Below are 14880 nucleotides of genomic sequence, written 5' to 3'. Positions count from 1 at the left end.
TTTGGGCTGGAAGGCACAGGAGTGCAGCCGTGTGGGGCAGCTGGATCCAGGCAATGCTGTGACAGAGCCAGAGTCGCGTTAAACTCGGAAAACATCTTGGGAGCGCAAACCTCTGAGCACTCCAACAGCTGCTGGGGACTTTCAAGGGACACAGTGACCTGCCAAAAACACGAGGAAACGTGGCAGCACTGATGAGTGTGAAGCCACCAGTGAGCAGAAAGTACAGCAGGTGCCAGTGGAGGAACCAAAACCACAGCTGAGCTCGCCATGAGCTGCCCAGGACAGGGCAGCACCCACAGCCTGACTCTGCCTTCTCCTGCACATCTCCCCAGCATGAGCACAGCAAGCATTTCAGGGCTTTTCGAGGAGGTTTTCCTCAAAGGAAAAAGCTCCTTTCTTGAAACCGGAATGGCAGAAGGTGCTGGAATGTTTTAACTTATGTGGAGCGAATTATTCTTCAGGGACTTCAGTTTAGCTTTAATGACTCAAGACCCTTTCAACATCCAAAGCTGGAGCATGAAGTGCCTTTGTAGTTTATCAGTTGAGCTTTTCCTCTCAGATTCATTCCAATCACAAGGCTAGAGCACATCTGATACTGTCAGCACATGCCATGTAAGCCACAACAATCATCCAGAACAGATTAATTAATATCTGGTTTAGTGGAAGGTGGCGGGGCGGTTGGAAGTAGATTATCTTTAAGGTACATTCCAAGCCAAACCATTCCATGAGTCTGTGATCTCCCAAGCCCTCTCTCTGTTATTTCCCCGCCATGGGAGTGCTCATCCACAACACAAAGAGCAGCTTGGCTTAAAACACAAGAAAGAACTTGGAGAGGGTTTACTGAGATGAGCTTAAAGGTTCCCAGCTGAGCTGCCTGTGTGCAAGTGCTTCCACTTCCCAGATCTCTGGATTAAACTCCCATCTCACTGTGACGTGATCTGAAATTCTGGCATGATCTGAAACTGTGGCATGATCTGAAACTGTGGCATGATCTGAAATTCTGACACCATCTGAGAGTCCGAGAGCGAGTGCCCAGCCACGGGGCTGCAGCAGTGCCCACAGTTCCACCCGCTGCCTCCCTGGCAGCCAGGGCACCACAGGCACAGGTGATGCCAAGTGTTGGGATCTCTCCTGCTGCCAAGGTCTCCTCAAGGTGGCTGTGCAGACAGAGCCATGCTGAGCAGAGGCTGCCATGCCGTGCCCGTCTGCCTCTGCACTCAGCTAAATAATTAATTGCATCCTCTGCCTTGATTTAGAAGTGGCCTGTGCCCAGAGGCTGCTGCATCTCTCCTGTGCATCTCACTGAGGGCTGAGATGGAGACTCAAATTTCTGCTTTGCTTAAATTGGACGTTTTCAAAGAAATCTGATGATGTGGAACCTTTGGTGACATGTTTTACAGATGTGACTGTCACACAGTGAGTTCAGCCTTGCTCCCAAAAGCTCTCAGGTCTATCCAACAGTCCCTGGGATGCAGGATTCAGTCTCTCCTGAACTCAAAGTGAGGAGGAGGAGCTGAGTGTGAGGCTTTTCCCTTTTTCCCCTTCCACACAGCACAAGGCACTGCAGAAGCAGCCATGGCCCTCACAGACCCTCCTGGACAAAACACTTCAATCTTGAGGGCAAATGCTAAAAAAAGTGCAGGAAAATGCGAGACACATACGGGCAAGCACTTGTCCCATCTTGTCACATCCCCTGTCAGCGTCTTCTAATCTGATCCCAGGCTGCAAAAGGTTGCAGTTCAGCCTGTAAATTACTGGGTACCATTACAGAGATATAAAGCAAGGAACAAAATAATTGTTGGAGTAGGAAAAAGACACGGCTTTGCCCTCAGGTGGGGAGGCACACTGGGACAGGCTCCAGAGCCAGGCCATTTTTAGCAAAAGGAATCACAAATACAATTAAGTTCTTAGCTGACTTGGCTCCAAGGAGGGACAGGCTCCCTGAGATAAGCTCTCCTCATTCTTACTCTACTGCACAACTGAGTTCTAGAAGCAATACACGGTGTTTTGCCAGCATTTACCAAGTCATGAAACGTGAAGATGCAGAGTTAAGGCATCTGTAAATTCACTGGGCTTGCTTCCTGACTTTTGTACTTTCCTTTGCTGTGCAGATGTGATATTTTAAAGTTTTTTTCTACTGGGATTTGGTGACTGCTAACACAGAGTCTAAGGCTAGAGATCATAATGTACATTTTACACCAGGCACAACTGGCTGGGTGCACCTTCAAACCTGGCTGGCTTCAAACACATCAGTCTCCCAGGAGACAAGTTAGGGAGAGACCACCCCCTACCCTGCAAAGCTCTGTCCATTCACCTGGCCTCCTACATCCTACTCTATGGATTATTTCTGGAAGGCTGGCCAGGGAATATTTCATAGAATCATGAAATATCCTGAGCTGGGAGGGACCCACAAGGATCATCCAGTGCAACTCCTGGCCCTTCTCAGGACACCCCAACAATCCCACCCTGCACCTGAGAGCATTGTCCAAACCCTCCCTGAGCTCTGGCAGCCTTGGTGCTGTGTCCACTGCACTGGGGGGCCTGGTCAGTGCCCAACCAGCCTCTGGGGGAAGAACCTTTTCCTCACATTCTCAGGTAGGAGGCAAAAGGAATGCCCAGCTCTTGCTGTCACCCCTTGCTCCTCAGCCCTGTGGAGCTCACCTGGCTGCCCAACCCTGTGCAGGACCACGTGGGTTTGGGGGAGAGCACAGCTTTGGGTTTGTATTTACCTGTAAACCACCACAGGAATCCTTTTCCATGACCTGAATGAAGCCACGTTCTCCAGTTCCTTATCAGTGATCCAGACGGGGACCAGCAGCTTCTGGGGATAACTGGAACAAAGCCTGGAAAAAAGAAAGCACAAAGGCAAGATGAGGACTGGGCAGTCAAAAATCTACCCCAGAGCAGCTCACATTTCTCCAAACTCAACATGCAGGACTTTGGCTCTTCATCTCTGTCTCAGTACAGCCTCAACATGGAAAAAGTGACCCAAAAAGTGCTGTGAGGAACTGAGACAACTTCTTCTCACCTCAGGCCTCACCTCCAGGCCCATACTAAGTGTCCCAGTACTTCCCAAAGGTGCCTTTGGAACATCCTCTAGATTGAAGAACGTGGGTTCAGAAGGGTTTAGTGGAACAGTCAGTAATTTCTGTGGGGCTTTGGTTTTCTTGCAGCAGGTGCAAACCCGGGTACACACAGAGCTTCTGGTAAAGGATGACCTGCAGAACCCAGGTCACCTTGACACATTTCTCTGTGAGGAAGACACAGCTCTGCCCAGAAAGATGGCAATGGGGACTGGGTGTATGCAAATAAAATGACAGGAGGGAGATCTAAACAATACCTTGTCTGGTGGGGTGCCAGAAATCAGATTCCTAATAGGCAATTGAACATGTACCAGCAGTGAGAGGAGAACAGAGAGAGAAGAGAGCACTGCCAGAGGGCAGGGTTAGATGGGATATTGGGAAGGAATTCTTCCCTGTGAGGGTGGTGAGGCCCTGGCAGAGGTTGCCCAGAGAAGCTGTGGCTGCCCCATCCCTGGAAGTGTCCAAGGCCAGGCTGGAGCAATCTGGGCTAGTGGAAGGTGTCCCTGCCCATGGCACGGGGTGGGTTGAGATGAGCAATTAAGGTCCCTTCCAACCCAAACCATTCTGGGATTCCATGAAGCACACACAAAATTCCCGGAGTGCAGGGGGAGCTTCCTGGCTCCTGCAGCTCCTGCCCTGCCCCTGGTGCTCCCAGCACAGGCTGAGGGCAGGCTCAGACACAGCAGTGCCTGGAAGCTGGACCAGCTGAGCCCCCACGGCCCAGGCTGACACAGGTGGGTACATGGCAAGGAACATCAAAGAGCAGCTCCAGCTCTAGGCTATAACCCACATCATTTAGCAGGAATGTTTCAGGGCAGATGGGGAGCAAGGTGAAAGGGGTGAAAATATCCAGCCAGCAAGCTCCAGAGGGTGGGCTGGTGTTCCTGAGCCCAGGATATCCCAGCTGATGGCAAAAGGCATGATATACTATTAATTAGTTTGTGATGCTAGTGAAGAACTGCCTGCCACAGTGCAAAAAGGCACTTCAGTGTCTAGACATCTCCTCTGAGAGCCCCAGGCAGAAAGCAAGGCTGGGTAAGGGATAAAAACAACAGGGTGAGGAATCCAGGAAGCAAAATTAAAGCTGTCAGGTAAGAAGGTGAAGAGCAGGACGTCTGTAGTAGGATGTCTAGGCTTGGACATCTCTGAAATGCCTCAGATTCCATGTGTAAAGTTGGACAGGAAATTAAAGAAGCACTGGAGCGTGACTGAGGACGCAGGAATGTGGAAAGGGATAGCACCTGGTGAGGTCTGGAGGAACTTTTGGAATAGATGAGTCTATACAAGAATGGGCTTCATTGAAATGCAAACAGAATCAGTGCCCTGGCACCTCAAATGAAACATTAAGGGTGGTGTGTTACACTACAGACTGGGGAGAGGCAGGCCAGGAGAGGCTCAGGAGCATTCCAAGAGTTAAGGCACTAAAACTTGGGAAAACAGTAAGACAGAAATCAATAAAATTCAGGTAATGAAACAGGACTGCCTTAAGAAGTTAAGCCAAATTTAAGCAGGGTGCATAGAAACAGGCAATGAGCTCAACACAAGCAGACGTGTCTCTAGGCTAGAATTCCCAAAAAATACCATAGAGGAAGTGAAAAGCCAGGATAAGTAACTATGCTGGCTTAACAGCATCTTATAAACTTGATACAAGGAAGAAAATTAGTGGCACCCTAAATTTCAGAGTACAAGCTTTGCACAGGCTGAGCTTGTGAACACGGTGTGGGCACGTTCCAGGGAAATGTGAGGGCAAAAGTGAGAGGCTCAGAGCTACCAGCATCCTCCAGAGTGTGCCTGGATCAAATCCCAAGCCTAAACAGAAACAGGGCAGCATTGAGGCTACACTACCAACCCCTGGAGCGACAGGAATGACATCCAGAGATTCCTGTGGGAGGCTTGTGTTGCTCCCACACAGAACACACAAGTGCCACGACAGTGCCCGAGACAAAGGTGACATTCTCGGACACGACCAGGTGCTTCTTGGTGCTCCCAGACAAATTATACAGAAGTCCCTGACTCTCTTATTTTGGGCCTAAACTGCTGCAAAGCAGAATAACTGAAAAATCACTCTGTCACAGCATTTATCACTCAGTAGGTTTAACAACACTTTCGGAGGGGATAATGACCCCATGACGGTAACAATGAAAAGGGTGAGGGGGGAGCTGACAGATATGATGGTTATTTAAACATTGAAGCATAGGATTGTTTAGGTTGGAAAAGACCTCCAAGATTAACAAGTCCAACCACCAAACCAGCACCAACACCATGTTCACCACTAATCCATGTCCTCAGGTGCCACATCCATACATTTTTTGAACATTTCCAGGGATGGGGAGTTTACTACCTCCCTGGGCAGCCTGTTCCAGTGCCTGACAGTCCTTTCCATGAAGAAATTTCCCCCACTATCCAACCTAAACCTCCCCTGGTGCAACTTCAGGCTGTTTCTTGTCCTGTCCCTTGTTCCCAGGGAACAGAGCCCGATCCCCCCCCCCCCCCGGCTCCCCCCTCCTGTCAGGGGGTTGCAGAGCCAGAAGGTCCCCCCTGAGCCTCCTTTTCTCCAGGCTGAGCCCTCCCAGCTCCTCCTCCTCAGACTCGTGCTCCAGACCCATTTTTCAGCACAGAGGGAGCCCTAAAGGGAACCACTTGTGGTAGGGTGGCCTGGAACACTCTGGGACCACACTGAGCCCGACCACTGAGGGAAACATCCTTGGAACTGTGAGGTTTGATGGCAGAAAAAGGGCTGGAACAACACAGCCACATAAACTGGCACCTGTAGACAAGGAGCATCTTCTGACCACGAAGGTGGTGAGAGAAATCACAGAATCATGGAATATCCTGAGTTGGAAGGGACCCACAAGGATGGAATCCAACTCCTGGCCCTGCACAGGACACCCCAATAATCCCACCATGTGCCTCAGAGCCTTGTCCAAGCTCTTCCTTCACACATGTTTATCACTAACAGCCCTCACAGACTTATTGCTCACATGTTCCTACAACAAATCCAATCAAGGACACTAATTATCCCATTTCCAATGGTATGGACAATATTAAAATCTATAGAGAATTGTAACAAAATAAGACAAAATATTAATTAAGAGCAGTCCCAGAAACAAGCAGGAAACACTAGCTGGGTAAAGCAGCAACACGGAATTCCAGGCAGCTTTTTCCTCATAAAGTCAAAAACAAATAAAAGCACCACTGTAGAAAGATGAAACCTGAAAACAAGCATCAACAGTGGAGGAAAAGTGGATATTTTTTTTTTCCCTTTTTGAAGGAACCACGTGTGTACCCAACCCACCTAAGGCTGCCATGGAACAGCTCCTCCCTCGGACAGCCTGGGTGCACCAGATGGGCAATGCTGGAGTGATCCCATTTCCCTGGGTGCACAGATCCCTGGAGATGTGGGAGCCAGGGAGAGCCCGTGTAATAATTTTATTATCACTGCACACTTTTATCAGGGCCGAAGGAGTGGTTGTTATAAGCTTGTACTGCTCTCATTTTATGATGGCTGTCTCCAGGAAGAAGATAATAGTTCCCAGATAAGGACATCTCGGAACAGACTTGAAAGACAAGGAACAAAGCCATTGCCTTGGAGTATCCTGTCTTTAACAACACTGTTTTGCCAATGCAGGGAAATAAAAGATAAAAGGACTATAAACAGTTAAAAAGTAACCTGATCCTTGTGAATAGAGGCAGGTGGTTATGATCAAAAGCCAAGGCAGGATTTAAAGACACACTCCCCCAGCAGCAAGAGAGAACTGGTTTGAGTTGCACAAGGCAATTACACCACCCTTGAGATCCCAGGATGTCTGCAGGAAGCTGGGACCTGCCAGCATCCCCAGGGAGGAACTCAGGCAGGTGGAGGGAAGCAAAGCCAGGCTTGCTGAGGTTTGTTTCAAAGTCCTTTCTTCCCTGGTTGGGTTGGAAATCAAACACCTGCCTTCAGAGAAGTTGGTAATGGCTGTGGATTACTGGCCAGGAAGTGAGGCACAGATGGTAAATGGAAGCTGAGCTTTCTGAAATGGTCAGAGGGAACCACACCCCAAAATTTAACAGGGTAGAAAGTCTGACTGCTCTCAAAGACATGCAGAGACTCTACCCAGGGCAGGGACCCTCCAAAACCAAGCAGTTCAGGATAACAGGTTTTATTTGACATCCTTGGAGAAACTGCATAAATGCAAAGTCATGTGGACAGTTCCAAAGCAATGATGTAGTCAGTGGGGACAAAGGGGAAACTGTAAATCATCCCCAAAATGTCTGCATTCTTAAGGAAGAGAGAACAGGCAGCAGACTGCAAAACTCCACCAGCATTTCCCCAGTCCAGTGTCTCCAAGGCACTCCCAAAGAAACCAGAGTCCTGGAACTGTCCAGTCCACAGGTGATAGGGATGCCTTTCCTGGCTGAGACAGAGATGAAAGACTGAGGGATACCAGTGGTTTCAAGGAAAGGATTATAGGGAATGCACAAATGAATATGTCCATCAAAGCTTAATAAAATCCTGCTGGCTTAATGCCACCTGCTGCAAAGAGAGGAGCAGTGCTTCTCCAAGAGTCCTGGGCTTCCCCAGGAGTAGAAAACTGGCTGCAAACACTGATGTGCTGGTGGGAAAGACCTTCTAGAGATCCCCACTCCAACTCCCAGCTCACCTGCAACAGTGAGATGGGAAACACCTTAATGATGGAGAAACCCCTCTCCCTGGGGATCTGCCCCAGCCCAGCACCACGTCCTGGGGAATGGCTTTTTTTTCCTCTCATGTCCATTCTGAGCCTCCCAATCTGCACTTTGTGGCTGTTGGCCCTTGCTCTGTCATGTGCCCCTGTCAGGAGGGTTTCAGTCCATCCCCTCTGTGAATGCCCCCCCAGCAGCAGGAGGCAGATCACCCCTCCAGCTTCTCCTGTTCCAACTGAACGAGCCCTGCTCACTCCCAGACTCCCCAGCATCCCAACAGCTCTCCACTGGCTCAGTCCCAGCTCCTCACAAAGCTGAACAGCTGCCCCAGTGTATGAAAACTGTTTGTCATGTCAGAGAACAACTGACCAGAAAGAAACCCATGATGGACGGATCCTCCAAACTCCCCAATGTCTTCCAGGAGGAATTAGAGCCCCATCATTATAAACCACCTGAGTCAGCAATCACCCTCCCTGCCAGCTCTGACATTTGGGCTGTATTCCTTCTGCAATTCCACGATGTGAAAGGCGGAAAGAAAAGGGATCTGGCTCAGACACTGAACTGCCTGAGGGCTGTTGAGGCCAGGAAGGAGGATTAGCTGGAGTTTGACTCACCCACCGCCCTGCGCGAGGATGAGGAAGGGAAAGCAAGGGAAGAGGAGAGTGGGGAGAGCCTGGTGGGGAAACACTCACTTGTAATTGTTGTTGATGTCAGAGACGCGCCAGACGTTCTGCAAGTCAAAGCCCATCCTCACCAGCTCCATCTCAAAGCGGTACCTCACGTGGTCTCCTGGAGAGCAGAGCACAGGGACTTACTGACAGCACCGAGGGGATAGGAACGTGTTCATGGCAACTATTCCAGGCTGGAGAGAATCCCACACTGCTTTGGGTTGGGAGGGACACTAAAGATCACAGAGTTCCAACCACTAGCTGTGAACAGGGACACCTTCCACCAGCCCAGGTTGCTCCAAGCCCCATCCAACCTGGCCTTGGACGTTTCCAGGGATGGGGCAGCCACAGCTGCTCTGGGCAGCCTGTGCCAGGGCCCCCCCACACTCTGATTAAAGAATTTCTTCCCAATATCCCTCTGGCAGTTTAAAACCACTCCCCCTTGTCTCGTCACTCTCTGCCAACACAGAAAGTCCCTCTCCTCCTGTTATAAGCCCCTTTAGCCACTGGAAGGGGCTCTAAGGTTACCCCTTCTCCAGGCTAAACACCCCCAGCTCTCCCAGCCTGGCTCCAGAGCAGAGGGGCTCCAGCTCTCAGAGCACATCCACGGCAAGGAGAAACTCCAGGGCAGCTGGATGGCAGCAGGGACGGTGCTTCAGAAGCCAAAAAGACTTGTCCCTCAGAGGGGTTCCTCTGTTTATTTTGTCAAGTCAGATCACTTTTTGTCTCAGAGCACAGAGCAGGATGGAAACAGCCTCCCCATGTCACTGAGGAAGTGTGGGGAGTTAATTTAATCCACTTTTGCCCTTCTGCCAGTGACAGCTTCCAAAGTGGATGTTGGGAACCCCACGGCAAGGAGTACTGAGCACCCACCCCAGGCAGTTCCTTCCTCCAGACTGCTCTCAGACGCTGACTCAGGGTTTGCTCTCTTATTTTTAGCCTCACCTCACGAATTCTGGATGCCTTTGTTGCTCCAGCGTCAAATCTTGCTAATAAATAAATACTGCAAAGCTCTTTGCCTCAGTCATATCCTGCAGCAACAACTTCCACGGGTGAGTTTATTTATACTTGAGAATACTACTTTCCCTAAAGGAAAGACAGCAAATATCTCCCAACTGCTGGTGTTTGGGGCATGATAAGGACACAGAATTTACCTTTCTCTACCAGCTTCTCTTTGGTATCTCTTTCAGCTCTACTATTGAACCTCATCCCTCTATCCCAGCCTCTGTTTGGACATTTCACTCAGGCTACTGCTGCTCTCCTGTAGGATCAGCACATTTTTTAAGCCTAAAACCAGGTTTCTCACTCATTTCAATCCCTTTTTGAACAGCTTAATCATGAATAAGACAAAGTAGCTGCAAGGGAACCTTGAGTTCCCAGAGAAGGGAAACTCCCAAGCCACACGAGGGCACCAGCACAGCTCTGGTGTTCTCTCTATGGATTCAAGGATTTGATTTGTGCCTGTGTAAGGACAAGCCAGAGCTCTCCACAGACCTGATCCCGGGAATGTCACAGCATTTCTGGTTGTTGGAGAAGAGATGCAGATGGGCTCATATTAATTAGGCTGCCTCAAAGCTGGTGATGTTTACAGGACTGCCTGAGCTCTCAATCATCATGGTGAGAGTGTCAAAGTTTTCTTCCTTCACAAGGAGAAAGGGAAAAGCTGCTTCTGTGGTGCTGGCTCAGAATGTTCCTTATTATATTTATAACTGTAATTCTTTTTACTGTGCTTGTTCTCCTGCAGCACCCAGCCATCAGCTGGACTCAGGATGAGCCAGCAAGGTGAATTTGGGCTATGGCTGCAGCAGAGCACAAGACACAGCCAGACAGGGTTTATGAACAGCTAAATTGCACTGCAGTGCTCCTGGGCAGAGGAGCAGGAAGGGGACAGGGAGGAGCTCACCGGGACGGCACAGATGTGCATGTTGATCCTCCTCATCCACGCAGACTCCCAAGCACCAGGCGTGGTAGGCAAATGCAAAGAGGTCCTCAGGCTTGGCAGGGCGGGCGATGGCTCGGGTCAGCCTCTTCAGCCACTCCTGGCACTGCTTGAAGGTGGAAAAATGGCACCTGCGAGCACAAAGGCAAATCAGCCTCAGTGGGGACATTCATCTGTGGCCATGGACAGCTCAATTCCCACGGCAGCACAGAGGGAGACAGCAGAGCTGGTCAGGGCCTGCAGCAGCAGCCACCCCACAGCAACACAGCAGGTACCTGATCACTTTGGAGTCCTTGCAGACGATGTGAAGCTGGAACATATCCCGACACTCCACGCTTTCCATCATCCTCAAAGGCACCTGTGGGGGAGGGACAGATGTAGGGCATGACAAGGCACAGCACGACAGCAGCCCCAGCAGCCCTGCCCGCGGGCCCCTCACGCTCAGTCACGGCTCCAGCAGCAATCACGAGCTGCCACTGGGAACCACAAACCCACTCCCGGGGCTCTGGAGCTTCATGACTCAGCGTGCAGCTCCTTCCATGATTACTATTCTGATTCCTGCTCTGTCCCTGGGTAATCTCCCACCGGGGGCCAGTTACTGACTCAAGTGCTTCCAGCCAAACCCAGGTAACTGAGCCCAACAGCAGCTGCAGTAAGAGGTGGCAAGTCGAGACAGTGAGAGAAAGCCTCAGGCTCCCACTGTCTGACTCTGGGTTGGTGAGAAGTCTCATTAAAACTGGCCTGCAAGAGACCTCAACAGCCTTAAAACCACCGAGGTTAAAGCTTGACTTTAAAGACAACAGCAAAGGAAAGGCCTAATTAGTATCCAAAAGAAAACCCCACCCTCACACCTCAGTACAGCAGCAGAACAGCAACTGCATGCCCAGAGGCAGCATCAGGCCTGGCATCCTTTGAGAAGCACCTTCCCATGCCACAGCCCCCTGAAAAGGGTTATTCCCACCCCTCCCCACACTGAAACCACGGGAGAGGTGCCGGACCCAGACTCACGTTGATCACGGAATCCTTGAATTTGATGTGCAGGCGGTAGTTGGAGATGGCGATCACGGCGTCGTTGGCATGGCCCAGGTACTCCACCCCCTCACCCTGCAACACAGTGAATGGCACCTGCAAGGCAGACAGCGCTGGGTCAGCACCCACACACAGGCAGCACATACCCCAGCCACAGAAAAGGAGATCCTTGTGCACTGGAATTCCCAGAGCCGCTCTTCCCACTGCCTCTGCAGTGCATCTCCCATGGGAAACCATTCCCAGCAATGTGCTCCTCGTGCCCTGAGAGCTGCCAACAGCATGGAACAGCACTGGACCCACTGCCCAGCCCCACACGTGGATCTGCTTCCCAAGGATGCCTCCAGAGCACCTCCTGAAGGATCATGCTTATGGAGGAGAGGTGTGAGCACACACACTGCACACCTGGCAGTGAGGGTGTGCAATGGGGCAGAGGGATCGATGATCCCTGCTCTTAGGAGAGGGCAAACCAGCCCTGGGACAAGGGGCAGCACTGGAAGGGGCTGGCCAGGGAGGTGGTGGAGTCCCCATCCCTGGAGGTGTCCAGGGAAGGACTGGACGTGGCACTGGGGAACAAAGTTGGGGGTCAGGCACAGGACCTGATGATCTTGGAGGGCTTTTCCAATCTTAATGATTCTGTGATGGATCAGAATTCCCTGCCCCAGGGCAGTGTCACCTATGTGATCCTGCACCACTTAAATGGTCATCACTGAGAGACTCATCACCACTTACCATCCAAGTAAGCAAATGAACCAAAGTTGTGCCCAGTTTCTGCTAACCAGGCAGAGGGAATCTCTCTGTATAGTTATTTGTATGACTGAGGAAGTTTGTCCTGGTTAATCCACAACAAAGCTAAAGTCACCTGAATTCAATTTTTTTAGTGTTAAATATCTAGATAATCAAGTGTCTCTGTGTCCCTCCCCATCAGCCTGGACATGCTGTAGCTATTTTTAAAACGTGGGATCCTGGCAGACAGTCAAGTCTGACTTTTCTTACATTAAAAAAAAAGAAGGCAGAACAGCCTAAAATTCACCAGGCCCCTTTGTCCTTAGCTAATCAGGCTCCTCCTGTTCCCTGAATGCCACCTACACCAGGTGAAGTCGGCAACCAATTATGCAAAAAATGTCATGATGATTTATCATTTCAGCCAGAGCTGGAACCTGCCAGACAAGGCAGCTGATGGCACAATTCATTACACTGTAATTAGTGCAAGTCAGACCACCTTCTCTTTATTTCTAACTTGTTTCTAAGGCTTGTGCTGCCTAAAAACCTGAATTTCCTGGATTTCAGACTTCAAGTGACAACTGTACAAACAACTTCTCCTTTCTTTGTACAAAAATAACCACCTTAGACTGGCATGTGTCCGAACACCCTTTAAAAGTATTAATTATTTGCCATGAAGAGAATATCCTCTATTTATTTCTGCAGTTTATTTCTGCGTGCTTGCCAGAGCTGTTTTTAGCTGGCATGTGTTTCTTCTGCTTACGTGGCTCTTTCACACAGCACCAGAAGGGAGACAGATTAGAAAGGGATGGAAAGGCTGCAAGAACTGACAGAGGGAAATCCTGGAATAAACTGGCAGGTGCCTGAATACAGCTTGTTATCAAGCCACTGGCACCCTTTTGGAATCACAGAATTGTGGAATGGTTTGGGCTGGGAGGGACCTTAAAGCTCATTTTGTTCTATAACCCCCTGCCATGGGCAGGGACACCCTTCACTAGCACAGGTTGCTCCAAGCCCCGTCCAACCTGGCCTTGGACACTTCACTTTACATTCAAATAACAATTTACTGAAGGGAAATTACCCTTGGAGGGGTGATTTACGGTCCTCCATGCAGAAGACTTAAAGCAGAGCCTGTTCTTCTCCAGGAGCCTCAGCTCAGAGTCATTTCAGCAGCTTCACCCCCCCAAAGGCCTCAGACCTGCAGCCTTGACCCCAACAACTCCTCAGCCCATGGCTGCTCCTTCAAGACAACACCTCTCAGTCCTTGCTTTGCCCAGCACCTTTTGCCAAGGCAATGCTGATCCCAGAACAATCTCAGACACTGCAGCAGCAGCGGGAACAAGGTGAGCCTGGCTCCAGCCCCAGGAGGAGGACGATGAGCCCTGGATGATGTCAAAGGAAGCACCAAACCCCCGAGGGCTGTGCTCCTGCCCCTGCTGCACAGCGGCAAAGCACCCGGGGCTCTTCCAAGGGTTTTTTGCAGCAGGAGGCTGGCACCATATGGAGGTGTCTCCTTCCAGCCACTCTGCAGCAGGAAAATGCCAGGAGCAACGTGTACCAGGGCCAGAGCAGGCAGTGCAGTCACTGCACCAAGCACGGCCCCGCTCCAACAGGACAGAATATCCTGAGCTGGAAGGGACCCACAAGGATCATCAAGTCCAACTCCTGAGCAAATAGCCTATACTGGGATAGAACCTGCAACCTTGGCACTATTAGCATCACACTCTAATCAACTGAGCTAATCCCCTGTCCCAGGGAGCATCTCCCTGCTGCAGAGCCACGCAGGCAGCGTCACATTCCTCACTGCCAGCGAGGACAGGGAATACCCAGCCTGGCTGTGCATCACATCATGCTCCAGCCTCGTTTCCCAGAGGCAGGAGGTGCTGTACACATCCTGGCAGGGCTGGAAAGGCAGGGCTGGTGCGTTTGGAATGACTGGCAACACGTGGAAGGACCCACCACTCCAAATGTGACCTTTGGCACTGGCCAGCCCGTGGCCTCCAGGCTGTCCTGGGCTGGAGAGCCACCCTGCAGAGCCCAGCCTGCCACATCCCAAAGCTGTCTGGGTGTTCTGACTTCCTTACCTGCAATGATTCCTCCTCCTTTACGAGCTCCTTCGGGGGGAACAAGTCCTTGGCCTGGATGTACTCCAAACTGGGAGGGCCCTCCTCACCCTGCATTGCAAACAAGAGCACACAGTCAGACAGGTCCCAGTCAGCACGTGCTGTGAAAGCCAAAAACTGAAGCTGCTGGATACTCTCAGCACCCCAGGAGCCTGGGGATGCCTGTGCATGGAAATGCCTGTTGTGCCTCTGGACCCCAGCAGCTCCTGTCTGTTGCAGAGTCCCCACAGCACAGTAAAAGGCCAAAGCAGGTCTCCAAGTCCTGCCTCTTCCAGCTGAGTGGTGTTTGGAAAGCCAAGCAGATGCACCTTGGCCAGCACAGGATCTGGGACTGATGTGACAGTAATTTGTCACGTCAGCTGTTCCCCTGGTACCTCCCCGGTACCACGGCAGACACAGCATGACACAGAGGGTTTCCATCTACAGTCCAGCCTCAAACAACTCTTCCTCCTCTTAAGGACTGCTTTCTTTGAGGAGTTTTCATTTTCACTTTCAGCCCACAAAAATCTGGCAAGAGCCTGAAGTTTCTTGAGGAGAATATACAAGTGGGAAAAGTAACCCAACAACAACTGCACCTCAGTGCACCCAGTTCACAGCAGGCATTACTGACTGGTGCCAGCACCCAAGCAGGGCACTGAGCCCCAGTGGACGTG

The 14880-nt window shown here is 50.8% G+C and overlaps 1 protein-coding gene across 2 annotated transcripts in view; it reads right to left on the bottom strand.

Moving 5' to 3' along the window:
* Positions 1–14880, bottom strand: part of MTMR4 (myotubularin related protein 4) — a 57537-nt gene that overhangs the window by 11950 nt on the left and 30707 nt on the right. For both annotated transcript variants that reach the window (XM_064677647.1, XM_064677646.1), the window contains 6 exons: positions 14189–14278; positions 11364–11480; positions 10631–10713; positions 10320–10486; positions 8441–8537; positions 2730–2843 (listed from right to left, as the gene is read on the bottom strand). In XM_064677647.1, the coding sequence (XP_064533717.1) occupies positions 2730–2843; positions 8441–8537; positions 10320–10486; positions 10631–10713; positions 11364–11480; positions 14189–14278 (668 nt within the window). The remainder of the gene's footprint in view (positions 1–2729; positions 2844–8440; positions 8538–10319; positions 10487–10630; positions 10714–11363; positions 11481–14188; positions 14279–14880) is intronic.

Source organism: Pseudopipra pipra, chromosome 21 (assembly GCF_036250125.1).
Source record: "Pseudopipra pipra isolate bDixPip1 chromosome 21, bDixPip1.hap1, whole genome shotgun sequence".
In the NCBI taxonomy this organism is placed as follows: Eukaryota; Metazoa; Chordata; class Aves; order Passeriformes; family Pipridae; genus Pseudopipra; species Pseudopipra pipra.
This window is presented reverse-complemented; position numbering and strand designations above follow the sequence as displayed.